The sequence below is a fragment of the Garra rufa genome, chromosome 25 (genome assembly GCF_049309525.1).
Source record: "Garra rufa chromosome 25, GarRuf1.0, whole genome shotgun sequence".
Lineage (NCBI taxonomy): Eukaryota > Metazoa > Chordata > Actinopteri > Cypriniformes > Cyprinidae > Garra > Garra rufa.
In genome coordinates, this window is record NC_133385.1 from 30,004,287 (window position 1) to 30,019,946 (window position 15,660).

Genomic DNA, 15,660 nt, shown 5'->3' on the forward strand with positions numbered 1-15,660 from the left:
TTTTGTGTGAGTATTTTTTTTTTGTTTGATTTTATTTTTTTGTGTGTATTGGGGTTTTGTGTTATTTCCTTTCTTTTTTGTTTTCTGTTCATTTTGCTTTGCATCTTTGTGTTATGTTTTTGTTGTGTTTTTATTTTTATTTTGTATCTTGTTTTTCATTTTGTTTTGCTTTTATTGTTTTTTTTTTCTGTTTTTGTTTTGTGTCTTTTTGTTTTTGTTCTATGTTTTTTTTCTGTTTTTGTTTTATTTTTGTTTTGTGTCTGTGTTTTGGTTTTCTTCAGTTTTTGGTTTGTCTCTTTTCTCTTTAGTTTTGTGTGTGTGTTTTTATATTTAGTTTTTCTATAGTGTGTGTTGTGTGTTTTGGTTTTCTTCTGTTTTTTGTGTCTTTATGTTTGTTTGTTTTTTCAGTGTTTTTTGTTTTATTTTTAGTTTTGTCCTGTTTTTTTGTTTTGTTCTGTTTTTTTGCCTTTTTTGTTCATTTTGTTTAGCATCTGTTTTGTTTTCGTTCAGGTTTTTTTGTGACTTCTTTTTTGTTCTTTTTTCTTTTGTTTTGTTTGATTTTAGTTTAGTATTGTTTTGTGTATTGGGATTTTGTGTTTTTTCTTTCTTTTTTGTTTTGTGTCTTTTTTGTTCATTTTGTTTTGCATCTTTGTGTTTTGTTGTGATTTTCTTTTTATTTTGTGTCTTGTTTTTCGTTTCATTTTGTTTTGCTTTTATTGTTTAATTTTCTGTTTTTGTTTTATTTTTTGTCTTGTCTTTTTGTTTTCTGTTTTTATTGTTTTTTTAAATTCGTTTTATTTTTTTTAATTTTGTCTTGCTTTTTCCCTGTTTTGTTTTAGTGCCAAACTTATTTCTGTATCATAATTCACTACCTACTAAAACAGTGCTTTTTGAACTAGAAACGACCTCAGAAACAGACTTGCTGTTGCATCATTTGTGTTTTTGTGCTGTTTATCGACTTTAAAAAGCTTGAGATCAGTGTGTGTCAGACTAAAAAGAGACTTTGAAATGTAATTTTTAAAAGTTGGATCCGTGTGACGAAGCATGTGGGAAGGAGCAAGTTTTTTGAAATGTAAAGTACATGAGCAAGTGAAGTGAGTGTTTTTACGTGGTTCAATTTAGGTCAAAAAATGTAACCTAATTAATTTTAGCAAAGCAGTTTAAAACAAACTGCATCCCAAAACGATTAACTGATTCATTTGAATAATCATTTAGTTGTCTAACACTTTTTTATCTTTTTATAGTGATGATTTATCTGTAAACAGAGATTATAATGCTCTCATTATTCACCAGTGCCTTTCACATCTAAATATAGGTTTAGCAATTAATGCGTTGCATACGCTGCTGTGCTGTCTGTCTCCAGTCACCCCTGTATAACTCCACAATAATCATAACTATCTTTAGCGTTAGCTGGCTTCTGTGTAGCCATTTGACAGTCATCATAGCGTCTCTATTAACTCTAAACACCCACACAAGAGATAAATGCCACTCATTAAAAGGTTTTAGCTGAGCCTATTGATTTAAATATAAACATCCATTTTATAATTTCTCTTAAAGCGATAGTTCACCCAAAAAAGAAAATTTGCTGTTAAAGGAGTAGTTCACTTTCAGAACAAAAGTTTACAGATAATGTACTCACCCCCTTGTCATCCAAGATGTTCATGTCTTCCTCTCTTCAGTCATAAGGAAAGTTTTTTTGAGGAAAACATTTCAGGATTTCTCTCCATTTAATGGACTTCTATGGTGCCCCGAGTTTGAACTTCCAAAATGCAGCTTCAAATGGCTCTTTTGTAAACTTTTGTAAACACCACAATTTGTAAACTTTTCAACCTCAAATGCTCGTCTTGTCTGGCTCTGTGAATTTAAAAAGTATAGAAATTGTAAATCTTTTCAGAAAATAACCAATCGTTTCGCTAGATAAGACCCTTCTTCCTCGGCTGGGATCATTTAAAGCCCTTTGAAGCTGCATTTAAACTGCATTTTGGAAGTTCAAACTCGGGGGCACCATAGAAGTCCATTATATATATAAATCCTGAAATGTATTCCTCAAAAGCATAATTTCTTTACGACTGAAGAAAGAAAGACATGAACATCTTGGATGACAAGCCCCCTTATGTACATTATCTGTACATTTTTGTACTGAAAGTGAACCACTCCTTTTATTTACTCACCCTCAGGCCATTTAAGTTGTAGGTGAGTTTTTTTTCTTTAGCAGAACAGTTTTTATTAAAGATTTTTAGCTGAAACCATGCTCCTGGGTTATTCATAACATGCAAATTTATGGCTACCGTTTCTTTGAGAGTCAAAAAAGCATATATAGGCGACACAAAATGAATACCAATGGCTCTTGATGATATATTAAAGGTCTTATGAAGTGAAACAATCAATCTTTGCAAGAAACTGAACATTATTTACAGCATTATTAACTGCAATCCATAGCATCAGACAAAAGGTCCGGAGTGATGTCCGGTTCACGGATGAAACATTCTCTTGAACCGGTTCTTTTTAGTGAACTAGACCAACCAGTTCACCAAATCGGACTGAATCATCTGAAACAGTTCAAAACTCACATTCAGACGCCTGACAATCTCTCCGACTTGAAATGAGCCAAAATATTGCCGTATATCTGATTCTGTAATACATTTTTAACTCGGACCGAAGACTGTGGTGCCACTGATATGAGCATGCATGAACCGAGCACTTGAATAAAGGGCCGAACTATACGTTTTTATGGTTTCTCGTTGTTTATGTAAAAATGTGAGCTTAGAAAGACGAGTTTATTCACTTAAAATGCTTTAGACATGTAAAACATCCACATTTTACATCATTATTGGGTGCATTATTGTGGAAGAAAATCAAATTTATGTTTGCCTGAGCATCAGTGTTACAGGTAATTATGTTGTAAATGATGTTAAGTTTTTTGCACAGACTGATTGTTTTGCACCAAAAGACCTCAATATACAGTATGTCACAAAAGTGAGTACACCCCAAACATTTCAGCAATCATTTTAGTATATCTTCTCAAGAGACAATTCTATAGAAATGGAACTTGAATATATTTTTAGAGTAGTCAATGTGCAGCTTTTATAGAAGTATAGATTTGTTGTCCCCTGAAAATTACTCAACATACAGCCATTATTGTCAAAATAGCTGAAAAAAAGTGAACTTGTCCAAAGTGTCAATATATTGTGTTCGCATCATTGTTATCTGGCACTGCCTTAATCATCCTGGGCATGGTATTGACCAGAGCTGCACAGGTTGTTGCTGGGATCTTCTTCCACTCCTCACGGAGCTGCTGGATGTTAGACACATGGTGCTTCTCCACCTTACACTTGAGGATGCCCCACAGGTGCTTAATAGGGTTCAAGTTTAGAGACATACTTGGCCACCCCATCACCTTCAGCATCAGTTTCCTCAGTAAGGCAGTTGTCATCTTAGTGGTGTGTTTAGGATCGTTATCATATTGGAAAACTGCTGTTCGGCCGAGTTTATGAAGGGAAAGCATCATGATCTGCTTCAGAATGTACAGTACATAATGGAATCCATGTTTCCTTCAGTGAAATGCAGCTCCACAGTACCAGCAACACTCATGCAGCCCCAGACCATGATGCTTGACTGTAGTCCAGACACAATTTTCTTGGTACTCCTCACCAGGGCATCACCACACATGCTGGACACCATCTGAGCCAAACAAGTTTATCTTATAGTCTCATCAGACCGCAGGACATGGTTCCAGTAATTTATGCTCTTGGATTGGTTGTCTTCAGCAAACTGTTTGCAGGCTTTCTTGTGAGCCAGCTTCAGATGAGGCTTCCTTCTGGGATGACGCCTATGCAAACCGACTTGTTGCAGTGTGCGGCGTATGGTCTCAGCACTGACAAGCTGACCTTCTACTTCTGAAACCTTTAAAGCAGTGCTGGCAGCACTCAAGCATCAGTTTTTTTAAAACCAGGTTGTGCACCTGACGCATAGAACAAGTGCTCAACTTCGTTGATCGACCCTTGAAAGGCCTGTTCCTGTTTTTGGAAATCCTTTGTATGACCCTGATCACTGTAGTGTAACTCAGTTTCAGGGTGTTACTGAACCTCTAATAGTCTTGGCCATCTTTGTGAAGAGCAACATTTCTAATTCTCAAATCCTCAGAGAGTTCTTTGCCATGAGATGCCATGTTGAACATCCAGTGGTCAGTATGAGAGAATTGTACTTAAAGTACCTAATTTTAACTGCTCTGATACAAGATACACAACTTTGTATGGTGTGTCAAGCAGACAAAAACATAAACATGATGAATAGGACATGTGGTTTTGCATGGATAAACAACATACTGCTGTTATCACTTAGGGTGTGCTCACTTTTGTTGCCAGCTATTTTGACAATAATGGCTGTATGTTGAGTTATTTTCAGAGGACAGTAAATATATGCTGCTATACAAGCTGCACATTGACTACTCTAAAATATATCCAAGTTTTAATTCTATAGTATTGTCCCTTGAGAAGATATATTAAAGTGGTTGCTGAAATGTGAGGGGTGTACTTACTTTTGTAAGATACTGTATCAGGATCCACGGGTATTAACTTTGGGTGGTCTAATATGCTTTTTTTTTACCCTCAAAGTGACGGTAGCTGTTGCCTTTCATTTTTGAATCACCAAGGACCACAGTTTCAGCTTAAAAACTTCTTACTATCAGCAAATTTTCAAAAATACAATTTCTGCCATTCATTTGGTGAACTGTTACTTAAACCTTTCCTTAGGTCTTTTTTCTTTCTCTGTCTCTTGCAATAATGTTTTGTGTTTCCCTTGCTCAAAACATTGAGACTCTTGCTGACACAACGGCTTGCATGTTGTTTTTAGTGAAGCTTACCCTGTTTTTTAGGGCCTCAGATCAGCCCGCTGTCTGGCTCAGTGCTATAGGGCCGAGGGGGCTGCTTTTATCCCAAACAGACCTGACAACTGACCTGGATTAGAGATCCAGAGAGACACAGGGACAGAGATCAAGATTCACAGTGGCAAAAGTGATAAGAATGTGGGGAGAAAGACAAGAAGAAAGTTGGTGGAGATGTCTGAGACCACTTTGAAAATCTTTTGTTGATTTAAACCTAAAAAATTACCATTAGATATATCACCGTACAGTGGCGCATTGTTTGTAAGAAGAAAGATGGGTATGTCATAAAAGATTGAGGAGTGTCAGGATGAGAGGGATGTGTGAGAGTGAAAGAACAGCTGCTGAGAGTCGTGTTGGGCAGCTCTCCGTGCTGCTGAAGACAGACTGGAAGCTGATAATGGATGTGCTTCTTTCTTGAAGATGACTGAAATGTTCGATTTGTATCTGTGTGGACACCTGCTGACAAAAAAATTATAGATCAGAATCATGCAACTATGACTGAAGATAGAATAGCACTTAAAACATAAATGTAATATGCTCTTTTAATAGGCATTTATAAAATTGCCTGATGTGACCAAATTTTTAAAAACAAAAAAGACATAGAAAGCTTGATTTACTTGATGTGATTTACTAATCTGAGAATGAGAGGTCAGTTTTGCTTTTTGTTTCTTCCATTGCGTGTGTACATCAGCCTTCACGCATGCGCCCTTTTGTCCCTTCCTGTCCCCTCTCAGCTGTAAGCGGCATCTGACCGTGTGTTTTATGGTGTGTGTCCTCACAGGTCACGGTCCATCAGCGGCGCTTCCTCTGGACTCTCCACCAGCCCTCTCAGCAGCCCACGGGTGAGTAACTCCGCCCCTAGCACGCCAGCTTCTCTCTGTCCACCAATCAGCACGCATCTGCTCAATCACCTTCATGGCAATCATATCACGTATCACATTTTGTGTTGAAAGGGCACTGTACGTACTGCACAACTTTGGTTAGTGGCATTGTATTGATTTCCATAAAAACTCATTTGGATTATGTTGGTTTTGGTTTGTTTAGTGTTACTAATTTACTTTATTAACATTATTTAATAATTTTTTTTAATCGTTTTACTACTAGGGTACTAACCCTGAGCTGAAATAAAAATAAGTATTTTTTTCCCAATTATTATTTAATTTAATGTTTATCTTAATTGAAGAAATCAACATGTTTTTTATTGTTTAATTTTTGGTTTTATTGACCGGTAATAATGGTTTGTTTAAAATAGTTCCTTATCCAGCACTCATGAATGACTTGAAAGCTCAGTCAAAAAAAAAAAAAAAAAAAAAAAACACCAGTCATAAGGTGTAGGACCCTGGAAATAGCATTCTGGCCTCTAGCAAGCAAAGTAAACAAGAAAGGAAATTGTGCAAGAGTGAGTTGCAAAAGACAGCAGTTTTTGTTTCATGGAGATATACGCTTTCATCCTGTCTGCTGCTCTCTGTCTTTCCCCTATTGGAAATCCAGCTCAAGGAACGGCATAGAAAATCCCACTCCACTGATTTGCACAGAAGCTCTTGGCTAAACTTTTCCAGTTGGCTTGTTTAAGATGGCTCACAGATTACTGAGGCCTTACCCTAAAGCTGGCCAACGTATAGTGCTGATTCCAAGTGGAAATCGATTTAGAAGTTCACTCTAAACCTTTGTATGTCACATGAAAATTGAGGATTTGGAAGACAGTCTTTTCATGTTTGACATAAATTAGGTTAATGTACTGCTTGTTACTTTTGTGAATTTGTTTGCTTTGATTACTTTTCTGCATTCCAACTGTGAAGAGATGATTAGTGCTTGAAGTATTTCTGCAGCTTGGTAGCTTTTGTGTTTTGAGACATTCATATACAGATGCTCACAAGCTTTGAAGGTTTACACATAATTTAGAAGTTGAACGCAGGCAGTCTTTGAATTTCTTTTACGTTAGTTTGTTAGTCCAAATTCATACTGCAAATTACATTGTCCACACCTCTCATACATGATTTCTTGTTTGATTCCCAAGGTGCTCATTTCACAGCAGAAAATTTGCTCTTAAATCCCTTTTATTTTCCCATTGTCAGCTTACTTTGCTGTGCCTGAAAAGACTTGATTTGCTCTTCACAATAGTCTTGGTGCATCTTTCGCTCACTGGTCTTGGCTAACTGCACGCTTCTTTTGTTTCTTCTGCATCACCACGGCTCCTTTTTCCTCCTTAAATTATTCCTTTCCTTTTTTGTGTTTTACCCACAATGCTTTGACTTGTGCCTGTATATCTCAATGTGTTGTGCTCTGGTTCTCACATTCCCCTAAAGCCTGTCCGAAAGTTCTGTGTCCCACCACAGTCCACTGAGCTGCTCTTGTCCCCCAGTTCTAGTATCACAGACTCCCTGAAACCAAACTCAAATGAGTTAAAACCCCCAACTTCTAACTCCTTAACACCAAACTCTATATCTGAGTCTCTCTTGCCCTGTCCAAAGACCCAAACACTTCCAGCCAAACCTAAAGACAAACCCTTACAATCCGCCAGGTCAAACCCCCTCCCTGAATCTGAGCCTGAACACATTTCAACAGCCAAATCAGAACCATCGACTCCATGTCAACCTCAACCGCCCTGTATACCGGGAAGCCCACTGGTGCGGCGGGCAACCCCAGCCTCCATCATACCTCCTCAACTCTCAGTCCCCTTTAGGCCTGTTGTCCCTCTTTCTCCTATCCGTCTACACCACTTCCACCCTGTGCCCGGCTCTGACCACACCACCAAATCTATCCCCACCATACAGGTGACCCCCCACCCCTCTCCAAGAGGCAGTCCTATTCCCACCCCCAAAGGAACACCCGTGCACACGCCTAAGGACAGCCCAGCAGGGACGCCAACCCCAACGCCACCCCCCAGCCCCTCCATTGGGGGAATGCCCTGGAAGACGCGCCTCAACTCCATCAAGAACAGCTTCCTGGGTTCTCCACGCTTTCACCGCAGGAAACTGCAAGGTATCTTGCCAAATTGGTGGATATAGTAAAAAAGCTATAATTCATCCATCCATGCATTCTCCAAACCACTTGTCCTAAGTAGGGTCTCGGAGATGTTGGAGCCTATCCCAGCATTCCGGGCCAAAGGAAGGTACAACTCTGGATGGATGGCCAGGCTACAATTCATGACCCTATGAAATCAAAATTGCAGTTGTGTGGCATTAAATCCATAGTTTTGAGGCAAATCTAGATACCATCATACTCAAGTTGCCAAGAATAATGCATTTACGTGCATAGTGTAAAACATCATCAACTTATCTTATAGAAGGAGTTTTCAATTCTGACCCTTGAGGTCAAATTTCCTGCACTAGAAAGCTACAGACAAGTGTGGTTGATTAGGGTTGGAGCTAACCTCTGCAGTACAGTGGACCTCAGGAACCAGAGTTGAGAACTTCTGTCTTAGGGCCAGAGTTGAGAACCCCTGTCGTATAGATTCTTGTCCAAAAAAGGCTCTAGAGCAGAGGAGACCAATTATGGAGGGCCAACGTCCTGCAGAGTTTAGCTCCAACCCTAATCAAACTCACCTGAACAAGCTCATCAAGGTCTTCAGGATCTCTAGAAAGCTACAGGCAGATGTGTTTGATTGGCGTTGGAGCTAAACTCTGCAGGACAGTGGACCTCGAGGGTTTGGTTAGTGTTGGAGGTCCAACGTCCTGCAGAGTTTAGCTCTAGCCCTAATCAAACTCACCTGAACAAGCTCATCAATGTCTTCAGGATCACTAGAAAGCTACAGGCAGGGGTGTTTGATTAAGGTTTGAGCTAAACTCCTCTGCAGGACAGTGGACCTCAATGGCCAGAGTTGAGAACCTTTGTCTTATAGATTCTTTTCCAAAAAGGCTGTAGAGCAGGAGAATCCAATCCTGTTCATGGAGGTTCAGCATCCTGCAAAGTTTAGCTCCAACCCTAATCAAACTCACCTGAACAAACTTATCATGGTCTTAAGAATCATTAGAAGGCTACAGGCAGGAGTGTTTGATTAGTGTTGGAGCTAAACTTTGCAGGACAGTGGACCTCAAAGGCCAGAGTTGAGAACCTTTGTCTTATAGATTCTTGTCAAATAAAAGGCTCTAGAGCAGGGGTGTCCAATCCTGTTCATGGAGGTCCAGCATCCTGCAAAGTTTAGCTCCAACCCTAATCAAACCTACCTGAACAAGCTTATCAAGGTCTTCAGAATCATTAGAAGGCTACAGGCAGGTGTATTTTAATAAGGGTTGGAGCTAAACTCTGCAGGACAGTGGACTTTGAGGGCCAGAGTTGAGATCCTGTCTTATAGATTCTTGACCAATAAAAGGCTCTAGAGCAGGGGTGTCCAATCCAGTTCATGGAGGTCCAATGTCCTGCAGAGTTTAGCTTCAACCCTAATCAAAGTCACCTGAACAAGCCTATCAAGGTCTTCAGAATCATTAGAAGGCTACAGGCAGGTGTATTTGATGAGGGTTGGAGCTAAACTCTGCAGGACAGTAGACCTCAAAGGCCAAAGTTAAGAACCTCTGTCTTATAGATTCTTGTCCAATAAAAGGCTCTAGAACAGGGGTGTCCAATCCAGTTCATGGAGGTCCAACTTCCTGCAGTGTTTAGCTCCAACCAGCTCCAACACTCTTGCCTGGAAGTTTCTAGTGCGTCTGAAGACCTTTATTAGTCGGTTCAGGCGTGTTTAATTAGTGTTGCAGTTAAACTCTGCAGGACAGTGGCCCTCCAGGAACAGGTTTGGACATCCCTGACCAGATGATATACTGTTAACGAACATCCAGAAGGCACCCACACTACTGTGAGTGGCGTTTAGATGAGTATGTAAAAGCACACTTACCTATTACTAAATTGCCAGTGACCAATGGTTGCTCGAAGGTGTACAGAAAGTACAGAATACTGGTACTTTGACAAGCTGTTTCAGAGTCCCGCAATGAATGGCAAACAAACTTCATTTTGGCCCAATTTTGTTTGAGATTTCACTTGATTTGCTCGAAACTTGACATAGACAGTTTTGTCTTCTGGTTATGTCAGGCTGCAACATAAACTAAAGACTTAATGGCTATTTAAAAACAGTCCTATCTTAAATTTCTCTTGGACTTTTCCAATGCCTCAACTTTGCCAGCAAAAAAAAAAGAAAACAGTTTTTTCTTAAGCTGTTTCTTGGGGTGTTTAAATAATCTTGGTTTCATTATTGGCTCAGTAATAAGTCTCAAACACCTGGAATTGTTTGGGTGGCCAACAAAGAGATGATTTAGACTAGATCTTCTAAATCCCACCTAATGTAGTCACTCTACATTGAGTCATTACATTCCTGAAATAAAGCTTATACCTCCTCCAGTTTGACTGGATCTGTTTCACGGCTTGTTGTGGCTAAATGCACTCATTTACATACTGACTGTAAACTAATATTAAGCCTGCTACCATGGTTACCACTTCACGTTGTTTCAGTAGCATCAGTTTGCATTTCTAAATACCTTCTCCTGCATGTGACCCCTTAATGATCCAGTTTTATTGTTGGCGTAGCCTTTAATCCCAAACTAAACGGGAAACTTGTGACAAATACTCACAAACGATGCACATTTGCATGCATCTATAATTATATCTGTCCTACATACTGAGATGTTGAATTAGTTAAAAAACTAATTCAAAGAAAATCATACACAACGTTGATAAATGACGAAATGGAACATGCTAACATTCTTGCTTTATTCTGAACAGTTCCCACTCAAGAGGAAATGTCCAGTCTCACGCCAGAGTCTTCCCCAGAGTGAGTACACAGCTTTTCATAGCATGTTACAGACTGCTATTTTATTTTTATTAGGCTAATTATACTTATTTTCTGGAGCTTCATGCACTTTTTTTATGAGAGAGAGAGAGAACGCTTTATTTATTTTATTTTTTTTTTCAAACATTTATTTGTTTATTTAAGAGAAAGTGCACATTCTTGGAATACTTGAATCACTTACTGCTGGGAGTTTTATTATTTTCATTTCTTTTTTTTTATTTCTTTTTCCCATGCATGATAAGACTTGGTCTAGTGTACTTTTAATTAATATTCTCATATAAATTAAATGTAAATTTTATTTACTCCATTTATTTAGCTGCTGTTATCACTGGTACTGCTGGGAGGTCCCTGCAGCATAGGTGATTTCAGGTTTTATTATCATTATCGGGATGCATAATGCATTTCCAGCTTACCATTAAGTCAGTTTTATCCTGGAAACACCGCAAAACACAGCCGGCAAGAAACATCCTCTAAAAAAAAGACGAATAGCAGACCTTGAACAATACTTACCCAACAACAGTGTTGATGTAAAACCCCCTCAGCATTTCAGAAATCATTGTGAGTTATGTTTTCCTCTGTTAAACCATTTAGTCTTTTTTTTTTTTCCAGTCTAATGGAAGCTCACTCATATCTTTCTCCCACTGAGGCGGGTCTCAGCGCACAGCAGACAGCAGTCACAAACTCTCTCCCCCACACGGAGTGATGCCTCATCCTCTTTTGTTTTCTATTTTGTCTTCCATAACTTATCCGCCTCTCTCTCGCTTTCCTCGCCAGCTGGATAAGCCGCGGCGTTCTCTGCTTTCTTTTGTCATCCTCTGCCATAAATCAGTTTCTGGAAGCTAAGTTGAGAGCGACTGTGCTTTGTTGATACACAACAGCGACGGACTGAAGCTTTTTAGAGCTAGAACGATGTTTAGACAGACGGTTATTCCTTTGTATGCTAAAACGAGACCAAATTACAGCTGCTAGTTTAAACGCCAGGGGTTTTGCTTGATTTTTTCATCAACAGGGATGCTTTAATTTTTGATAATATGTATCTTTTGCTAAATATGACTGCAATTTATACTCTTAAATTTATTGTAGCAAAATGCAGAAATACAGTGCACAACATAAATGAGTACATAAATATAAAAGATGTATTTCTTAATGATCACTAATATAATTCATTGAAAGATGGCAAAATTTAAATGTATTAAACATATACAGTGCCTTGCAAAAGTATTCATACCCCTTCATTTTTTTCACATTTGTTGCAGCATTATGTTAAACTGCTTTAAATTACTTTTTTTTCCCACATCAATCTACAACTCATACACCATAATGACAAAGCACAAAACAGGTTTGTAACAACTTTGCAAATTTATTAGAAATAAAAAACTGAAAAGATCCCGTTGCATAAGTATTCATACCCTTTTCTGGGACACTCGAAATTTAGCTCAGGAACATTCATATTGCTTCTAGATGTTACTACACTTCGAGTGGAGTTAAACTGTGGCAGATTCATTTGAATGAGTATGATTTAGAAAGGCACACACCTCTCAGAAAAGATCTAACAGCTGAAAATGCATATCAGAGCAAAAACCAAGTCCTGAGGTCAAGATAACTGCCTGTAGTTCAGAAGAGTTCAGAGTTCAGAAACAAATCTGCTGCATTGAAGGCTCACAGAAGCATGTAGCCTCCATTATCCGTAATGGAAGACGACTGGAACAACTAGGACTCTAGAAAATGTCTGCCAGCCCCCATCCAAGCTGACAGAGCTTGAGAGGTGAAAAGGTGAGGCAAAGAATGGCAGATAATTGCCAAATGCAGATGTGCAAAGCTTGTCACATCAGACCCAAAAAGACTTGAGGCTGTAAAGGTGCTTTAACTATGTACTGAGTTAAGGGTATGAATACTTATGCAATGTACTTATTTCAGTGTTTTATTTTTAATAAATTTGTAAAATTTGCAAATCTGGTTTTTATTATGGTGTATGGAGTGTAAATTGATGTGGGGAAAAACTAATTTAAAGCAGTTTAACATAATGCATTTTGCGAGGCACTGTCCTTAATAAAAACAACAAAATATATGCCAATATTTTCTGTAAAATAAGTAACTTAGCCAATTTTGTTTAAATAAAGGATTGCAGAAATGAGATTTAATTCAGAAATGTATAATATTCTAGTACTTAGTATGTCCTCCAGAACTTTAAGTGTACTGCTCTGAACCTTCTTGGCACTGAGTGTACAAGTTCATGACAAAATGCCAAATCTGTCCTGTTTGACTCCTGGGGGACGACCTTCTGGTCTTTTATGGGGAGTTTTTCCACTTTGGGAGAATGAATATCTTCATTGTCATGCTGAAAGAATGCCCAATAATGCAGGGAATGATGGGAGGGTAGCATCTCCAGTTTCATTTTTTTTGTATTACATCACACAGTGGTTTGTGAATTCATGACAGCATTGATAAAGCACAACTCCCTCACACTTTCAGCATTCATACATCCCTATATAAGAGCTTAACTACCACTGAATGTCACTGTGGGAACCAGGCACTTCTCTCCATACTCCTCATCTAGCAACAACATAACATTTTTGGTTGCTTATGGATCCGAAATGATTGACATGCTCTCTTGAGACCAGAGTATGGATTCCCAGAAGTCTATATTTTGTAAATATGGGCCTTGGAAGAGGTTAAATTGGTTTATTGTTTTTTGGCTACAGTTGGTAATTCCAGTGGTGACAACACTAATGCTCTTTGACATTTACCTGGCTCTTTTTTTAGCAAAAATTCACTTATCACTAAATGAAGACTTGATTATTTCAGGAGCCTTGTCACGAGTCCATCGTTTTTGAATGTCGGTGCTACTTCTGCTATATTTTCACACTTAAAACAATATTTTGGTATTCCTCTTGTACTATTGTCCTCTTTTATTCTAAGAAATAAGTGCTAAGAAGTGGTTTCATTGTTGACAGCATTAAGAGTATGATTCAGTAGGCTATAAAACACCTTTAACTGTCAGGAAATGGTTCACAACTTACCTGTTGATCAAAAATAGCCTTAAACCTAACCATTTTTTTTTTTTTTTTTTTTTGTCTTATTTAGTAACTTTCAGAAGGGTGTACTCATTTTTCCAACACAACATTTTATCACTTTGATAAGAAAATCTTATTTGGCTGAATAATTTTGACATTCTTCTTTGGTAATTGATCAAGCAGGCTTGTTAGAACATTATACCTCCAAAGATCCCTAACATGTCTTCTAAGTAAAGAGTAATTGCTGAATTTTTTTTATGTTTTAGAGGTGGTGTACTCATCTATGCTGTGCATGCAATGCAAAGTCAACATATTCACTGATATATTACATAGTAAATAGTATTACACTTTAAAATATCAAGAATCATTTATTATTTTTATCAATTTTCAGAACAAATTCACAAATATTCAAAATAGTTCTTTGACAAATGGAGTTCAAAAGAACATTATAAATGCATCCTTAATTTATAAAAAGAATTAAATATTAAATAAGTGTCTGGAATATATATTTAATTTTTATTTTAAATACTGTATATTCAAATGTAAAACTTGAGATTGAGATTTACTACCATATATTCTGGATTATTTATTCAGATTCATACATTTAAATGATTACAAATTCACAATTAAGTATATTTTTGTTCACAGTTTTCAAAATGTTTAGTGCTTAAATGTTTAAACATGGCAACATTCCAGAAATATTCAAACTTGTGAATGTATTTTTTATGAATTTTACAGAAATGCAGAAGTGGGTGTTAATGATTGACAATTCAGAGCCAATTCATTAAATTATAGATTCATTTTCCAAACAATTTTTTATCGTAGCCAATTTAACTGAAAAGTTGTACCCAAGACTTTGTTGAGATCAGTGCGACCATGTTGTGCGCCTCTAAATATGTGATCCAACTTGGCGAGTCTTCTAAAATTTATATCATCAGTCATATTTTGGCTTAAAAAAAAAAAAATGTACAAACACAGCTGTGAGATGAGCGCCTTATGGATTTTTATATGAGTTAATTTATTTTTTGCTGCAGCCATCAATGTGACCTCATGCAAAGTTCATCATGTTAATTTGCAGACCTCTGCTGTGTGCCATTCTTTCACATAGTCCCTTTTATGAATTATTCAATATCAATTTATTTTGCATAAGCGCCATAGGATCTGTCTTATTCCGAGCTCTGATAAGGACTGATCTTGTACTCCCTGAAGACTTCATAAAAACTGCATGTTTTCTATCTCTCGCTCTGCAGACTTGCCAAAAAATCTTGGTTTGGTAACTTCATCAACCTAGAGAAAGAGGAGCAGATCTTCGTGGTTATTAGGGACAAGCCACTAAGCTCTATAAAAGCCGACATCGTCCACGCCTTTCTCTCGGTAAGCAATCTCTTTTGCATGCCTCCAATCCCATTCCATTCCTCCGTTGTACACGACAGCTATGAATATTTGAATATATGCTTCTGCGTTCTCTCTGTCAGATTGAAAGACTTTGCCCGTCGCGTCGGTTTTGATAGGCTTGGCCGGAAGCCTGTGTTTTTACATTTGCAAATACCTTTCTGATTTGTGTTTCAGTTCTGTAAAATGCTAGTCTGTGATGTTTCCATCCTCCCCGTGGCTGCCTCTTTCATTAGAGGTCAATGGAAAATCAACGCAGGGCATGAATCATTAGCATATAGATGTTGTGCCTTGAGAGGTTTGTGCAGAAGGGAAGGGAGTTTAGTTTGCCATTTAGACCTGCAAGTGGTTTAAATGTGCGCTTAAAAAGTTGCTTGTCACGCTTAGTGACGTTTTCCTTGCCTTCAGCAACACGTAAGTTTAGGTGTGTTGTATTAGCACAATTTCAGGTGAAATTTTGCAAGGAATAAGTCTATTGTCAATAGTGTACCGAGCAGCTTAACTCAAGCAGCTTTGTGTGGGTCAACATGTTAAATTTGCATGGCCAACTTGATTCTGAAGTGAAATCTGTGTGTGAAAAATTTTCACCCATATGC

At 37.9% G+C, this 15,660-nt stretch overlaps 1 protein-coding gene across 1 annotated transcript in view; it reads left to right on the forward strand.

The window, feature by feature from the left end:
• The window catches only part of LOC141301439 (serine/threonine-protein kinase BRSK2-like), a 92,209-nt gene that overhangs the window by 57,387 nt on the left and 19,162 nt on the right, over window positions 1-15,660 (forward strand). The window contains exons 14-17 of the mRNA XM_073831665.1: window positions 5,664-5,724; window positions 7,657-7,864; window positions 10,592-10,640; window positions 14,923-15,046. Coding sequence (XP_073687766.1) covers window positions 5,664-5,724; window positions 7,657-7,864; window positions 10,592-10,640; window positions 14,923-15,046 — 442 coding nt within the window. The remainder of the gene's footprint in view (window positions 1-5,663; window positions 5,725-7,656; window positions 7,865-10,591; window positions 10,641-14,922; window positions 15,047-15,660) is intronic.